The sequence below is a fragment of the Hyperolius riggenbachi genome, chromosome 2, assembly GCF_040937935.1.
Source record: "Hyperolius riggenbachi isolate aHypRig1 chromosome 2, aHypRig1.pri, whole genome shotgun sequence".
NCBI classification, from domain to species: Eukaryota; Metazoa; Chordata; class Amphibia; order Anura; family Hyperoliidae; genus Hyperolius; species Hyperolius riggenbachi.
The window spans coordinates 528,379,028-528,394,868 of record NC_090647.1 but is presented as its reverse complement, the minus strand read 5'-3'; the positions used below and the strand labels follow the sequence as shown (position 1 = coordinate 528,394,868).

General features: G+C 46.9%; 1 protein-coding gene across 1 annotated transcript in view; it reads right to left on the bottom strand.

Moving 5' to 3' along the window:
• The window catches only part of RIOX2 (ribosomal oxygenase 2), a 29,132-nt gene extending 20,557 nt beyond the window's left edge, over positions 1-8,575 (bottom strand). The window contains exons 1-3 of the mRNA XM_068266150.1: positions 8,489-8,575; positions 4,985-5,407; positions 203-322 (exon numbers count right to left, since the gene is read on the bottom strand). Coding sequence (XP_068122251.1) covers positions 203-322; positions 4,985-5,404 — 540 coding nt within the window. The 5' untranslated portion in view covers positions 5,405-5,407; positions 8,489-8,575. The remainder of the gene's footprint in view (positions 1-202; positions 323-4,984; positions 5,408-8,488) is intronic.
• Between the last annotated feature and the right edge of the window lie 7,266 nt (positions 8,576-15,841).

The following is a 15,841-nucleotide window of genomic DNA, read 5'->3' as shown; positions in this document are numbered from 1 at the left end:
CTGAGCAGGATGGGGCCACAGGGGGCACTGGAGACTGGAGGATGGTAATGTGTGCTAGTCGCACAGCACCAGTAACAAAAACTATATTAAAAATATTGGGGCCAAGGTCGGGGTCAGAGGTACTTTAATAAACCTGTGGTAAGAGGCAGGGTATAACAACATAAGTATGTAGCTGTTCGATATATCAGAGTGATTGGCTTACCTCTACGTCGTCATGGTGAGGGGGCAGGCCCTGAGATTCGGACGGCGTGATGTACACATTGCAGCCAACTAGTGTGCCAAAGAAACACTCCAACTTCTCCATAATGTGCCACAAGCTGTCCTGTTATTGAAGAGCAACATCATCATCATCAGCTACAACCAACTAGATGACCTATTAGATGTACGACAACTGTTGCGCCCCCCCCTTTAAATCTTTAAAGGGACACTTTGCTGTTAAACAAAAAAAATAAATTAATAAAAAATGATTTTACTCTTATTGTAAAATCTCACCTCAACCGATACAGGGCTGGTTCAGAGGGACAGCTGCCAGAGTGGTGGGAACTACCGCGTCCTGCGCTGAGATGAATGCGTTAACTATCGATTGCCATCGACCGCCGCTGCCAATCAAATTTTCCAAGATGCTGCGTACAGCTTTTAGTAGCGTGTGCAGTTTTATTTCACATCACAGAACCGGTGCTTGAACAGATTTCGTACATGTGTTATGACCTGCGGCTTATACATCGGGAAGTTGGGGTGCGAGGTCGATTAGCGGCGGTAGTTCTAATTCATCCGATGGGAAAACGCAGCGGCTGGATGTTACAAAGCTCCCAGAGGCGTTACAACATAACGCTCTGGAACGTTTCGCCTAATGTGTAAGTTAACATGAATGTCAAACGGACTTTCATGTTGCCTTTCTAAACCCAATCTAGGAGCGATCCCTTAAAACGCCAGCAGCCGGCCTGTCAGTGCAGCAACAACCCACAGGACCTCCTGGCAAAATAAACATAGGGCCCCCTCTTTGGATCCAACCCTTCATGTGGCTTGTAAAAGCGCACACACCAGTGGCATGAAAAAGTAGCCGGGTGGGGCAAGATGAGAGAATGCTTCTGTGAGCAACTCTGCTTACAACAGAGGAGGAGGTGAGCCGATGACAGTCGGGTGCTCAGAAAACTAGCTGGGTGGAGCACCCGGCTAAAAGAGCCTGGGGAGAACACCACACACACACACACACACACACACACACACACACACACACACACACACACACACACACACACACACACACACACACACACACACACACACACACACCTTTCCCGTAGCACAGTGTTACACTGCAACATTTAACTGCGCCAGCGCTGTGTTGGATCTCTTCTGCTATTCTTGGCAGCTGCACGCTCTGTGCTTCCACATCTCCAGCTCCCGATCATGTGACATGCATTCGGAGACAGAGGTATGCAGCATAGAGCGTGTAGCTGTCAGGACAATCAGAGGAGACCCGAAGCAGCACTGGGGCAGGTGAATATTAAACTGCTCCACTGCGTTACTTTGCAGAAAGGCTGTGAGCAGTAGTAATAGAGAATGCATCTAAGGTATGCAGAATTTAACCACTTCAGGACCACAGTGCTAAACCCCCTAAAGACCAGGCTATTTCTTTCAAAATAGGCCACTGCAGCTTTAAGGCCTCGCTGCAGGGCCGCACAACCCAGCACACTAGTGATCCCCCCCCCCTTTCTCCCCACCAACAGAGCTCTCTGTTGGTGGGGTCTGATCCTGCCCAAATATAACTATTTTTTTATTTTTTTTCCCCTCCCTCCCTGCAGTCACCCAATCACGGCAATCGGCTGTCATAGGCTTCAGCCTGTGAGAGCCGATCGCTCTCTTGTGCCCCAGGGGGACATCCCTCCGGCGGGCCTGCGATGTTCACGGGCGACCAGCGGCAGAACGCAGAGGACTGCCACTGTGGTGAGGGTACGAGACAGCTGCTATGGACTGGAAGAAGCCCCAGGTGAGCAAAAATTCATTTACCCCATTTGCCCCGGAGAGTCCTTTAAACCACAGTTTCCCAGCCCTGTCTTCAATGCCACCAACAGTACGTTTTGCAGGAAACCACAAACATGCACAGGTGGGGTAATTAGTGTCTCAGCAGAGCTGATTAACTACCTTTGTGGATTTCCACACAACATGCACTGTTGGTGGGCCTTGACAGGGTTGGGGAACACTGGTTTAAGCACAAAACAAGACTGATGACTTTTCATGCACACTTGACATGACACAGCCAGTTACCACACGCAGTGAAGGAGATTGATCAGATGTGCGCTGTGTATGACACGACTGGCACAGTGCGCCTCAGACGTCTAACAGCTGAGCGGCTCAGTGTGACATTTCCACAGAACAATCCATCACAAATCCGTCACCAGAGTTCCCAACAATGTGTAACAGCTTCAAGAGGAAATTTACTGAATTTAACAGAGAATAAAATGGCTTATTTTTACTATATTACTTTAATAGAATTATTTAGTGTTCACCTTTTGTGAAATCTTTCCACACCGTTTCCTGTGTATTTCGAAGCAAGTACACAATGTACATGGTCTCCCAGAATGCTCTGGGAGAAGACTCCCTCATAGCTAAACAGCATCACTGGGGGGCAGGGTTACATAGTAATCGATAGCAATAAATGTGTGCTAAATTGTACAGCTCTGCAGCAAGCCCTTAAAGCTGCAGTGGCCTAATTTGTAAAAAAAAATAGGCTGTCACTAGGGGGGTATAAGCCTACGGTCCTTTAGTAGTTAAACAATGCACATTGCCTGGCTTTCCTGCTTATCCTCTACCGCGCATACTTTTAGTCATAGACCCTAAACAAGCATATAGATTACATGTTTCTGACTGAAGTCCAACTTAATCTAGTCAGACCTCAGTTGCAAGCAACTTGTTTGTTTCAGGTATGTGATCCAGATGAAACTGCAGGCACAGATCAGCAGGACTGCCATATCCCTTTCACTCTAAACACATGCTCACAACAAGTTGGAACACTGATAGTAATACAGGCATCTAAGCCTCGGTTCCCACTTGGAGTGGATGCAAACGCCATGGTAAGTACATCCACTTAAGCATTTGCGCCGTCCATCCGCTCCGATCACCGCGTTTAATTGCTGTTTTCACATGTCCCGCCACTGCTGACTCCACCACTTGGTCCTGAAGCTCACACACTGGTGGCTGGCAGCATAGAGCTCCCCATTGGATTACTATAGACCAATTATCTCTGGGAACAGGGAGAATTTTCATTGGTCCACCATGAACCAATGAGAATCCTCCTTGTTGCTGAGGATACCCATTGGTCTTTTGCAACCCAAATGGGGATCCCCATGCTTCTGCCAGGCATCAATTTATTTACCAGGACCAAACTGAGGAGTCCGTAGCAGTGGAACTGGGGGACACGAGTATTGCACACAGTGATCGAAGCCGACGGGAGTGGACACAGCAATTAACCTTGTGAGAACAGACACTATCCGTACTCATAGGCTTTAATTGTGTTCATGCACCTGGCCTTTTGACTTCCATTCTGGAAAAATGCTTTAAAGAGGTATAAAACCCTGACATAATATTCAATAAAAACATGTTTTCTAACATTTTATATGCCATACGATTATCATATTTGCTTTTGTGCATAAGTATTATTATTAATTTAGAAATTATAAGTTCCCAAAGTACACTTTTTTTTCTCTGAGAGCTGACTTTGCATTTTATTTATAATTGGTTTATTCATGTTCTAACGTAAGTAGAAATTCTTTCTGACTGCCTGACTGTGTTCAGCAGAGCCTGAAGTGTTTATTTACATTCTTCACTTGATACAATTAAATACAAGATAACATTATCTGCACTTTGGATGCTTCCAGCTTTGCTGGCAGGGAACTTCTAAGTCCTGTGTGTAACCATTTGAATGCTGTTCTAGTAAAAACAAAATGCTGGTTGTATAAAATATGCTGTAAATAATATATTAGAGCAAAGAAGAAATGCTGGGTTTCATTCCACTTTAAGGCAGGACTCTAATACAGCAAACAGATCTGTTTTTTTTTTGTTTTTTTTTTACAAATGGAAGGAGATCCTATTTTAAACAATAGGATCTGCTTTCTGCGTTTGGCGGAGGTGCACAAAACGTACCAAACGGGTGGTATGTTTTGTGCACAAGTGGGAACTGAGACTTAGTCGCCACAATGAAAGATCTTAGTTACCAAAAGTAACTGCAGTATATTTTGTACTTGGCCAATTCCCCATCTCATGGTTGCCTTTGCCTCAGCTTAAAACTCTGTTTCTAAAAGCATGAAGAGTTCGCTTGCGTGCTAACTGGCTCAGGCAGAGTACAGACCAATTCTAGGGAGGTGAATCGGTGAACTGGCCAAGTACAAAATATATACTGCAGTCTATTTTTGGAAACCAAGATTCGGACTTTTGGAGCTTGTTTGCTTTTATGACGGTCAGTGTTCCAAGTTGTTGCGAGCATTTGTTTTGGATGAAGAGGGTTAAAGTGTACCTGAGATGAACTAAACCTCAGGTTTTATACTTACCTGGGACTTCCTACAGCCCCTTGAAGCCGCTTGGTCCCTTGTCGTCTCCACGGATCGCTTCTGTCCCCCACTGGACAACCCAGTACTCTGTTGTGCTCCTCTGGCTATGAGCGTTCTGCGCCTGCAGTAACTACTGCGCAGGCACAGAACGCCCCCGGCCATGGAAGCACGACAGGGGAGCGAGTACCAGGGCATCCAGCGAGGACAGGAGCAGCCCAGGGAGATGGTGAGGGATGGAGCGGCCTCAATGGGGCTGGAGAAAGCCCCAGGCAAGTATAAAAACTGAGGTTTAGTTCATCTCAGGTTCCCTTTAATTCTTTTTTTCTTCTATTAAGGATTAAAACTATAAATACAACTATGTACCCCAGTAGTTTATTTTCACTTCTGGTTTGCTTTGAAAAACTTCTGAAGAACATTGTAAATAATGCATCTCTTACATTGTAGCGTTGGGGTTGATGGAACTGTACGGTTGCCTTGGATTTCTGGAAATCCTTCATGATCTCGGTGTAACTGGCCTTGCCCCGTTTAGGTAGGACCACCTTCTTGCCATTCTTACACTTGCAGAGGTTCACATCCCTCCCATAGTATATGCCTTGTCCACTGGCATGTTTCAAGTCCTTCAAGGGGAACAGGGTCCTGTAGTAGCCTTGCATGTCCGCTTCCCTTTGTTGGATCAACAATGGTTTCTTCTCCCAGTAAGTGCTGAAGAATTCCTCTGTGGTCACCGGGGTTATTAAACTTTGGAAGAGAGTCTGAGGTGTGGTGAAGTCCAGAGGCGGCTCAGGGGGCGGGGACTGTAGTTTGGCTGGTATAGGGGAGTCATCTTCAGTCTCCACCGGCCTTGCCCTGCGTGGCATTTTCTGTAAGGGTGACAGTAAAATTATACATCATACTGGAATAAACACATTCTACTGGTGATAGCGTCAGAGCTTCCTAGACTTCTTCGATGATCTACAAATAGAAAAGCAGTACCTTTGTGTACAGCAATAAACAGGAACTGGGAACTAACTAGTTAGGGACACATTTTGGAGTTCATTAATTCTAGACATGAGACAGGTCGCAGATGTCCCCCCAATAAGACAATGAGGTCACATATGTCCCCCCCCAAGTAACAACTGAGATCAAAGGTGCCTCCTAAACACCACAGATGACCCCCTAAATAATGTGACCTCCACATAACATAAATAGGCCACAGTTGAGCCTAAGATAACAATAATACAGCATGTGCCCCCACGTAACATAATTAGGCTGGAAGTATCCCGTAAGAAAAACGTATACAGCCTGTGCTTTTCATATTAGGCTGCAGGAGTCCCCCAAAACAGCTTCATCACCCGATGTTTCCCCACATGCTCCAGGTCACTGCCTTTCCTCCAATTAATATCCTCTCCTTCACCTACTGGCTGTAGCCAACCCCTTCCTGCACGTGAGTAATATTGTAGTGACCACTAATTTGTAAGAAATAGGGGACACAGCAGGAAACTTTATCCATGCCACCATCCTAATTAGGCTTAGTGAAGTTGCCTGAAGCCCAGTGAATGAAGGCTGCGGGTGAGAGTCCTGGTGTGCAGTTTTAGCAAAGAAATAAATAAAATGAAACCGGACAATTTGCAAGAAATTTGCATAACAACATCAACATCAAGTTTTCTGGTTGCACATGATGGACAGATGTCTTTATTCAACCAAACGAATTATGGAACTATTGCTTCAATAACTTCAGCGCTATGAATCCTCTCAAGTTAATAATATCCGTCACCACACACCCTTCAAAGCGCAGGCTTACCAATTTATGGTGAGACCCAGATTATAAGGTCTAAAGGCTCAAGCAAATCACCCTGGCGATCATCCCAACGATCAGCTTCTCATGAACCCTTGAAAGCTTATGTGACCACTTCTCCTCCTTATGCCAGCAGCCGCTCACAGCATAAAAAAAAGATAATAACCGGGACAAATCTAAGTGTACTCTGTTAAAAACAGGCACGTTTATTGCACATCCAAGGAAGAATACAGTTATAATACTTCCTTCCAGGCACTTGTGACAGGGACCCGTGATCTCAACTCGCGTATCACAATACAAGTCCTGGAGTGCCATCCTCGTCTACCACCCGTAAGCCCGACCGGTTTCGCAATACGTCATCAGGGGCATGCACTTTGAAGGGTGTGTGGTGACGGATATTATTAATTTGAGAGGATTCATAGCGCTGAAGTTATTGAAGGAATATTGGTGACGAAGTTTATCTGTGGACTTTTAACTTCTTCGCTGCTTATGGGACTTTTATTAAAACAACAATTTTTCTCTAACGCGGATATATATATGCATATAATTATGGAACTATGTAACCACGTTTGGTATGCAATTTTCTTGCACTCCTAGCCTGTTAACACGAATGCTCAAAAAACAAAAAAAAACAAACAAAAAAAAAAACAACACACTGGGCTGAAAGTTTATGTATAGACCTAGAGGTATCCATACATCTAGCCATGATGGGCAGGTTCGACCAAAAGACAAATCTCGCTCTGATCAAGTCTGATGAGAGAGATGTGTTGGCTACCCATATACCGCAAGCCGATTCCCAATCAATTTCATCATGATGACGGTGCACTATACTTTACCTGTGTCCGCTGCTGGCTCCAGGCTCAGTACAAATCCGCATATACACCACCAAACCTCCCCCCCCCCCCCATGGCTGCCGGAATAATGGAGGCACGTACTTTACCTGTTCGTGTCCGCAGCTGACTCCGGACTCCGCCTGCATATATGCACCCCACGTGGTTGCCAGCGTATGCGTGGGCGCGTGTGACATCACACACGCACCCACGTCACTCTGGCAACTACGTAGGGCATGTGTATGCAGATTGCGAGTGGAGCCCAGAGCTAGAGGCAGACACGGACAGGTAAAGCATTCTGCACCGAGCACTGGTGGGGGTTAAATTTCCGAGGGTTTCATCACTCGTCCCAATATTGTACAGTTAAAATTGTATCATTAGTGGGCCCCATCAGGCTACGTACACGTCAGAAAAAGTTGTTTAAACAGATATCGCCATATCGGACGACAGTCATATCTCGTATTCTCCCAGATTCAACTGGCAGATCAACTCATATGACTATTTGGCAGATATCGTGCAGTCAGCTAGGTGTGTACAATGTCGTTCAAACTACATTGCTTCAGAGCGTGCGCGCATATCGTGTGTAATGTCACACCCGCTTGCGCATGCAGTATTCAAACAATATACTTGTTTAGAAAATCAGTGTGTATGAGCAATGTTGTTTAATCTACTTATTTGTTTTTTGCCGGGTAACGTCATTTGATCAACATCACTTGTCTTCGGGCACTACAGTTTCCTCCTACATCCCAAAAACATACAGATAGAAAGTTAAATTGGCTTCCCCATAAAATTGGCCCTAGAATACCTAGGATGGATACATACATACATACATACATACATACACTATGCGATACGATACATACTATGGTAGGGATTAGATTGTGAGCCCCTCTGAGGGACAGTTAAGCGACGAGACAATATACTCTGTACAGCGCTGCAGAAGCGGTCAGTGCTATATAAGTACATAATGATAATAATATGACTACGTGTTGCTGAGGTTGTCAGCGCTAAAATAGTACAAAAGAACCCACTTTATTTGCCCCTACAGCGGCCAGTTTGAAAAGTAATGCAAAATTAGGATTATGAACTTACAGTATTAAATGGCACAATCACAGTCAGAGGCTCTGTTCAAATGATCTAGTACAAATAATAAAAAAAAGCATGTAGATAGACGAACAATACAGACCACATGCAGGATGTATCTACAGATGAGTGCAGCAGGTTGTAAAGCAGAAACTTTTCCCTGCAGACGCACAGCAGCCCAGGATAAAGTTGGAGAATACAGGCAGGAAGGGAAGCAGTGATATAATGAGTGATCATCAGATGTGTGTTCTCACCTCCACCAGTGAATAATCGCTCGCAGCTCAGCTGATCACTTATTCCAGGCAGAAAGACACTACTGTACACCATGTGGCTGCACTGCGTATCCCAGCATGCCTTGCGCCACTCAGCCTGCTAAATTAAAAGGGCAACGGCAGAAACAGGCATGGCCACATGCTTTTCTGGCATCTAGGGCGACATCTAGTGTCTGAAGTGTAGTATTACATGAAATGGAATGACAGTCCAAGTTGACAGTGCTAAACAGGCTGTACTCCAGAAAAGTTACATTATATCTGCAGAAATATATGTTCTTGTGGCCACGTTCCCCACCATATACGCACCCAGCCGTACTGCGCATGCACAAACTAAAGGATGGTCAGTGGCAGTAGGGTCGAGTAGAATAGGGGAAGCCTGCAGGAATGGCAGCGGGAAGGTATAGCCATACACCATGCCTAAATTACCCTGCCTGCGCCAGGATGACTGTAGCTGTAAAATTACATTGGAGTAATAGCTGCGCCCAAATTAATTTTCGCTATTTTTTACTGTGTTCTAGCCTCTGGACCATCCAGGGGCTTTACTCTTAGCAGGTAAGTATCTGTTTTTTTTTTTTTTTTATCCCACCTTGGGTTTGCTTTAATAGTAGTTTAGTGATAATCCCCATATTTGTAAATATTGTAGTCACTGTCCATTGTGTCATATATATCGCCATAGTCCATAATCTCGCATCACAACTAGACCGCTGGCCCCTATTGAAAAGGAGCCCAGTGTCCCTGAGAGCGAACCTTATGTAAAAATTAGATACTTACCTACGAAGAGGGCAGAGCCGCTTTAAGGGGCCACAGGTCCCTCCCCCCTCCGAAGGTTAGGAGACGTGCACCCCTTCAAACACAGGCGCTGCCTTTACTGCACCTGCCCGAGTATGGGGCACACATGCGCAGTAAGCTGGAGCCGTTCATGCATGAAAGGCTCCATGATACTGCATGCTTGCATGGCTGCAGCACAGATTGATCAGCTAGAAGGTCCGCAAGTGCCAACAGGGACCAGAGGACAGCGAGGAAAGCCTGACTGGTCCGCTCTACTGCGCAGGCACGAGGCAGCGCAAACCCAATTGGGCGTGGCTATTTCTGCTGAAGCAAGAGAGGGAAGCCGCTAGCTCACAAGCGCACAAGCGCTCATGCCGACAAGCGGTCGACAAGGAGATCTTCAGAGGTCTCAGCATTCAATCTACTGCGGAGGATGGAGAAGCCCCTCTAGGGTCTATGTAGGATTTTTTAAAATAAAATTTGGCATCGGGTTTGCTCTTAAAGAACAACTTCCCTATGCAGCTGTCTGACACAAAGTATGCAGAGCTGGCCCGGATTTACATCACAGGAGCCTATGGGCCCATAGATGTCCTAGCACCTTAGACCAGTGGCGTACCTAGGGCATTTGACACCCGGTGCTGGGTATTATAAGACACCCCCCCCCCCCCAAAAAAAAAAGGTGAAGGGGCAAAAAATGGGTGGCGCTATAACATGCGGCGCAAAAAAATGGGCGTGGCCATGATCGGATGAGGGCGGAGCTAACTGTAATTTGACGTGAACCCGGGTGAAAATACACGTAATGTGTGCAGATTTGCCCAGAGAATACGTTCAATCATGTCTGCAGATTTGCCCAGAGAATACGTTTAATCATGTCTGCAGATTTGCCCAGAGAATACGTTCAATCATGTCGGCAGATTTGCCCGGAAAATACATGCAATCATGTCGGCAGATTTGCCCAGAAAATACATGCAATCATGTCGGCAGATTTGCCCAGAGAATACGTTCAATCATGTCGGCAGATTTGCCCAGAGAATACGTTCAATCATGTCTGCAGATTTGCCCAGAAAATACATGCAATCATGTCTGCAGATTTGCCCAGAAAATACATGCAATCATGTCGGCAGATTTGCCCAGAGAATACGTTCAATCATGTCGGCAGATTTGCCCAGAGAATACGTTCAATCATGTCTGCAGATTTGCCCAGAAAATACATGCAATCATGTCTGCAGATTTGCCCAGAAAATACATGCAATCATGTCGGCAGATTTGCCCAGAAAATGCATGCAATCATGTCGGCAGATTTGCCCAGAGAATACGTTCAATCATGTCGGCAGATTTGCCCAGAGAATACGTTCAATCATGTCGGCAGATTTGCCCAGAGAATACGTTCAATCATGTCGGCAGATTTGCCCAGAGAATACGTTCAATCATGTCGGCAGATTTTCCCAGAGAATACGTTCAATCATGTCGGCAGATTTTCCCAGAGAATACGTTCAATCAGGTCTGCAGATTTGCCCAGAAAATACATGCAATCATGTCTGCAGATTTGCCCAGAAAATACATGCAATCATGTCGGCAGATTTGCCCAGAAAATGCATGCAATCATGTCGGCAGATTTGCCCAGAGAATACGTTCAATCATGTCGGCAGATTTGCCCAGAGAATACGTTCAATCATGTCGGCAGATTTGCCCAGAGAATACGTTCAATCATGTCGGCAGATTTGCCCAGAGAATACGTTCAATCATGTCGGCAGATTTGCCCAGAGAATACGTTCAATCATGTCGGCAGATTTGCCCAGAGAATACGTTCAATCATGTCGGCAGATTTTCCCAGAGAATACGTTCAATCATGTCTGCAGATTTGCCCAGAAAATACATGCAATCATGTCGGCAGATTTGCCCAGAAAATACATGCAATCATGTCGGCAGATTTGCCCAGAGAATACGTTCAATCATGTCGGCAGATTTGCCCAGAAAATACATGCAATCGTGTGGCAGACCTGTCCAGAAAACACTTCAATCGTGTAGCAGACCTGGCCAGAACATAAATGCTACCCCTGGCTGCTAATATAAATTAAAAAGAAAAAAAAAAACATTTACTCACCTGCAGCAGAGCTCCTGTTCCGGCCTCCGTCCAGTGCGCAGCTCCCACGATCCTCTGCAGCCAGCAACTCCCAAAGTCTCCAGAGCAGGGCTTCAGACATTTTACTATAGCCCTGCTCTGCCGCTGCGGTGAACTGATACGGCGTCTATTAGATGCCGAAAGTCAGTTCACGCTGGGGGGTGCTTGGAGAATTTTAAGCAGTGCTTCAGCACCCAAAGCACACCCCCCCCCCCCCCCGTGCCGCCACTGCCCCCAGTATAGGTAGCTAGCAGTTGCCCCCAGTATAGGTAGCTAGTTGCCCCCAGTGAAGGTAGTATAGTTGCCCCAATATAGCTAGTATAGTTGCCCCCAGGATAGGCAGCATAGCTGCTGCCCCCAATGTAGGTAGTGTTGCTGCCCCCAGTGTAGTTTGTATAGTGGCCCCCGTAGAGCTTCCCTCCAGTATAGCTAGTATAGTGGCCCCCATAGTTGCCCCAGTATAGCTAGTATAGTGGCCCACAGTTTAGATAGTATAGTTGCCTCCATTGTAGCTGGTATGGTGCCCCCCCCCCAGTATAGGTAATATAGTGGCCCCCATAGATGCCCCCAGTGTAGCTAGTATAGTGCCCTGTGCCCCCCCCCCCCCCCCCCCCGTTTAGCTGCCTCCAGTATAGTGGCCCCCAGCTGCCAGCTAGTATAGTGGCCCCCAGTTTAGGTAGTATAGTTCCCCCCCCCCCCCCGTGTAGCTAGAAGGAGGGGTGACAGCAGGGATAGCGGCGGGGAGGGGGAAATATCCCCCCCTCCCTCACCTGGGTCCCCTCCTTCTGCCTCTCTTCTCCCCCAAAAATGCGGGCAGCGGGCCGGTGGCAGTGGGCAGCGAGCAGGCGAGCGCGGAGTATACTCACGTTACTTCCGCGTATCAGCCTGGAACGCTGCGTCGCCGTCACGTGCCTCTACTGCGCCTCCAATGATTGGAGGCGCAGAAGAGGCACGTGACGGTGACGCAGCGTTCCAGGCTGATACGCGGAAGTAACGTGAGTATACTCCGCGCTCGCCTGCTCGCTGCCCACTGCCACCGGCCCGCTGCCCGCATTTTTGGGGGGAGAAGAGAGGCAGAAGGAGGGGACTCAGGTGAGGGAGGGGGGGATATTTCCCCCTCCCCGCCGCTATCCCTGCTGTCACCCCTCCTCCTAGCGCTGCTCTTCCCCTCCTTAGTCAGGTGTAGGGGGGTCGTGGCGACACCCCCCTGGCTGACTGGTACCCGGTGCGCCCCGCCCCCCTGCGCCCTTAGGTAGGAACGCCACTGCCTTAGACTTTACCCTCTATGAACCTACAAACCCCCATTGAACCGCACAGCAAGTGTGCTGACTGGCCCAGCTGTCACTTCTCCCTTACTTCTTTTGCTCTAACCATAAGTACCCTCAGTATTAAGTAGTTAGAGGTACCCCCGACTGAAGGGAAATCTCTTTAGTGGAATGCTGAGAGCAGGGTGAGTAGCCTCTCATTTACACTCCACTCTGGGCTCTGCATAGGGAAAGGAAGGAGGGAGGCACTCTGGGAGGAGAGTGAGCCGCCTCTCCATAATTGGGAGCCTGTAGGCACGTGCCTATAGTGCCTTATGGTAAATCCGGCCCTGATGCAGAGCAGTTACTACAAGAACCACAGAAAAGGGTGATAGCCCCTGTATATGATGGATTACTAGTATCCGAGTCATTGGGGTTTATTCACAAAGATTTTCTCATGATTTACACCTTAATTTAAACCTGTAATAAATAAAGAGCCCCTGGGGGGTACTTACCTCAGGAGGGGGAAACCACTGGATCCTAAAGAGGCTTCTACCGTCCTCAGCAGTGGCTCTGGTGGAAATAGCTGATCCCGATCGGGCCTCGCACCTGTGCAGTAGAGCGGACCTGATTGGTTCGGCTATTTCTGCCGGAGCCCGAGTGGGAACTCCCTACTGAGGCTGCAAGCAGCAGCGTGGGTTGTTGTTTGGTTTTTTTTTTTGTCCAGGGGTCCCAGCACAGGATTGAGCTGGCCGAGGAGAAAGGGGGAAGCCTAATAAGGATCCAGAGGCTTCCCCCTCCCAAGGTATGTACTTCCTGGGAGCACATTTTTTCCAGCAGGAGACATTGGCAGTGCTTCCAAACAGAGGCTGCACCCGAATTGACTACCTGCAATAGATTTGCAGAGCTCCACAATTGTGGACTAAAATACACAACATGCATTCAAAACAGGTACAGCAAAGGAGGACGTTAGCTTCAGTATAAATAATATGTGCACAAATTATTCCCTACTAGACTTCCCCACGGCGGTGACGGGTCCTCTCGGGGAAGACTTACCTCTAGTCCAATGATAAAAACACGATTTCTTCCTAGTGCTGCTAGTCATAAAATGGTATACACATTTCTCTCAAACAGACATCAAACAAATGACAGCGCTCATAGGCTGCAACTGAATTGTAGACTAACAGAGGCATGCAGAGCCCCACAGAGCTAAATACATGCCTTGAATGCAAATCAGATGCAAATCATGTACTAGTCCTAATCTATAATTTGAATGCAAATTGATGCACATGGATGCAGCTAGCCATAAGTATACTTACATGACTTTTGTACAGCAGGAGACATTGGCAGCACTTCCAAACAGAGGCTGCACCCGAATTGACTACTTGCAAGAGATGTGCAGAGCTCCACAATTGTGGACTAAAATACACAACATGCATTCAAAACAGGTACAGCAAAGGAGGACGTTAGCTTCAGTATAATACATTTTTTTCCAAACAGATGTTCTCTAAAGTGAACCTAACCTGACAAAACCTAAAGAAAGGAGTTACCTAAGTAGAGGGAAGGCACTGGATCCCACACAGCCTGCCCAGTCCTTGCTATGTCCCCTCATTAGACACCCCCCAGTGAGATAATTCAACGAGCAGGTTGAATTTTATCTTCAGCCTTCTTCAGGCCGTCTTCAAAAGTACCACTGTCCCTGAGTACTTCCAAAGATGAGATGATCCGTATATTGTGCACACAAGTGTCTTGGCTTCCAAAGCCTGACAACTTGCCAAGCAGTCCTGAAGGCGAAAATTTAGAACAGGGAACAGAGGTAGAAGATTCCAGAGCCTTCCCTCTCTCTCTCTCTCTCTGCTATTTAGTGATACATTTCTCACCTGTCACTGTGTCTGCTTGTTGTCAGCTCGGTGTAGTTCAGTTTCAGCAGTTGCTACCTGTAACTAATTATTTGTTGTTTACATTCCTCTGTTGATACAATGTTATCACTTTGGATAACAAGCTATAAGTTCGGATCACAAGCTTCCACTGCAAAATGAAGTGCTGTGTTGACTGTTTGAATGTTGGACTGGTCAGCCCCCCAAAAATGTTGGTTTAAAGAGAACCTGAGGTGGATCTTCGGGGGGCAGATGGGACACAGAGGCATGTTCTCTGCCTAATAACATGGCTCTGTTTCCCCCAACCGCCGCTCTCTGCCCACCACCACCGCGTTTTATGCCCCTGAGTTTAGCGACAAGATTTGTCAACTCGGAGGTAAACACAGGGGAGAGGACTTCCCTGTTTAAAACGCCCGCTAGGTGTGTTCTTACAGGGTTTCCTGAGCTGCCATTGGGCAGCTCTCTCCCCCTGGACGCCACTCCCCCGACTCCTGCTGCTGCCCTCCTCCCTGCACGTTATGAGAGACACACCGGGGTCACACAAGTGAAAGTGGGCTATTGCAGCCCACAGGAGCGGCGTTTTTTTGCGGCTACCTGATCCGCTCAGCCCTGCTTTTTTTTTTTTTTTTCCTTGAGCCCATCTTGGGCTCTTTTTAGGGCTATGAATAATTTTATATACACTTTTAAATACTGTATATAAGATAAAATACCATTTCATGAACACTAGGTGGTAGTGTAGTCTGTGTAAGTAGCAAACAATGCCCTAGGAAGTTTCACAATGGGGCATAGGAAAAAAATAAAATACGGAATGCACTACCTCAGCACCTATGTCTGTTACATTCAATCTGTACAAAGTAAAAATGGCTAAATAGTGGGAACTATGGGATGGAAGTGTGTGGGATTGAAGAGAAGCCCATTTAAATCAAACAAAAACTACAAACATACGAGGCATGTTGCACAACGGTGATCGCTGGGACGCGATCCCTTGGGTGGCATTGCAGAGCTGACAATGTACAGATGTGTCGCTAGCCTACAGGCTAGGAATGTGTGCTTTTGCTATGCAGGGGAGGAATAGGGCCGACAGAGCAGCGTAGGAGTGCTGTCACCTGGGGAGAATAATGCTCCTGGATAGCGCTCAGCCTAATCTATTCTCCAAGCTGGTCACTGGTCAAAGTGTTGGGGGGCATCAGGAGGCCATTGTACACATGCTAGATTCATGGAACTATCAAGTGGAAGCAGTATCATTCATAAATAAACATAAATGTACAAAATTAAGATGGCCATGTCCAAAGAACAAAACATATACACGCAAGACAAAAAGTCA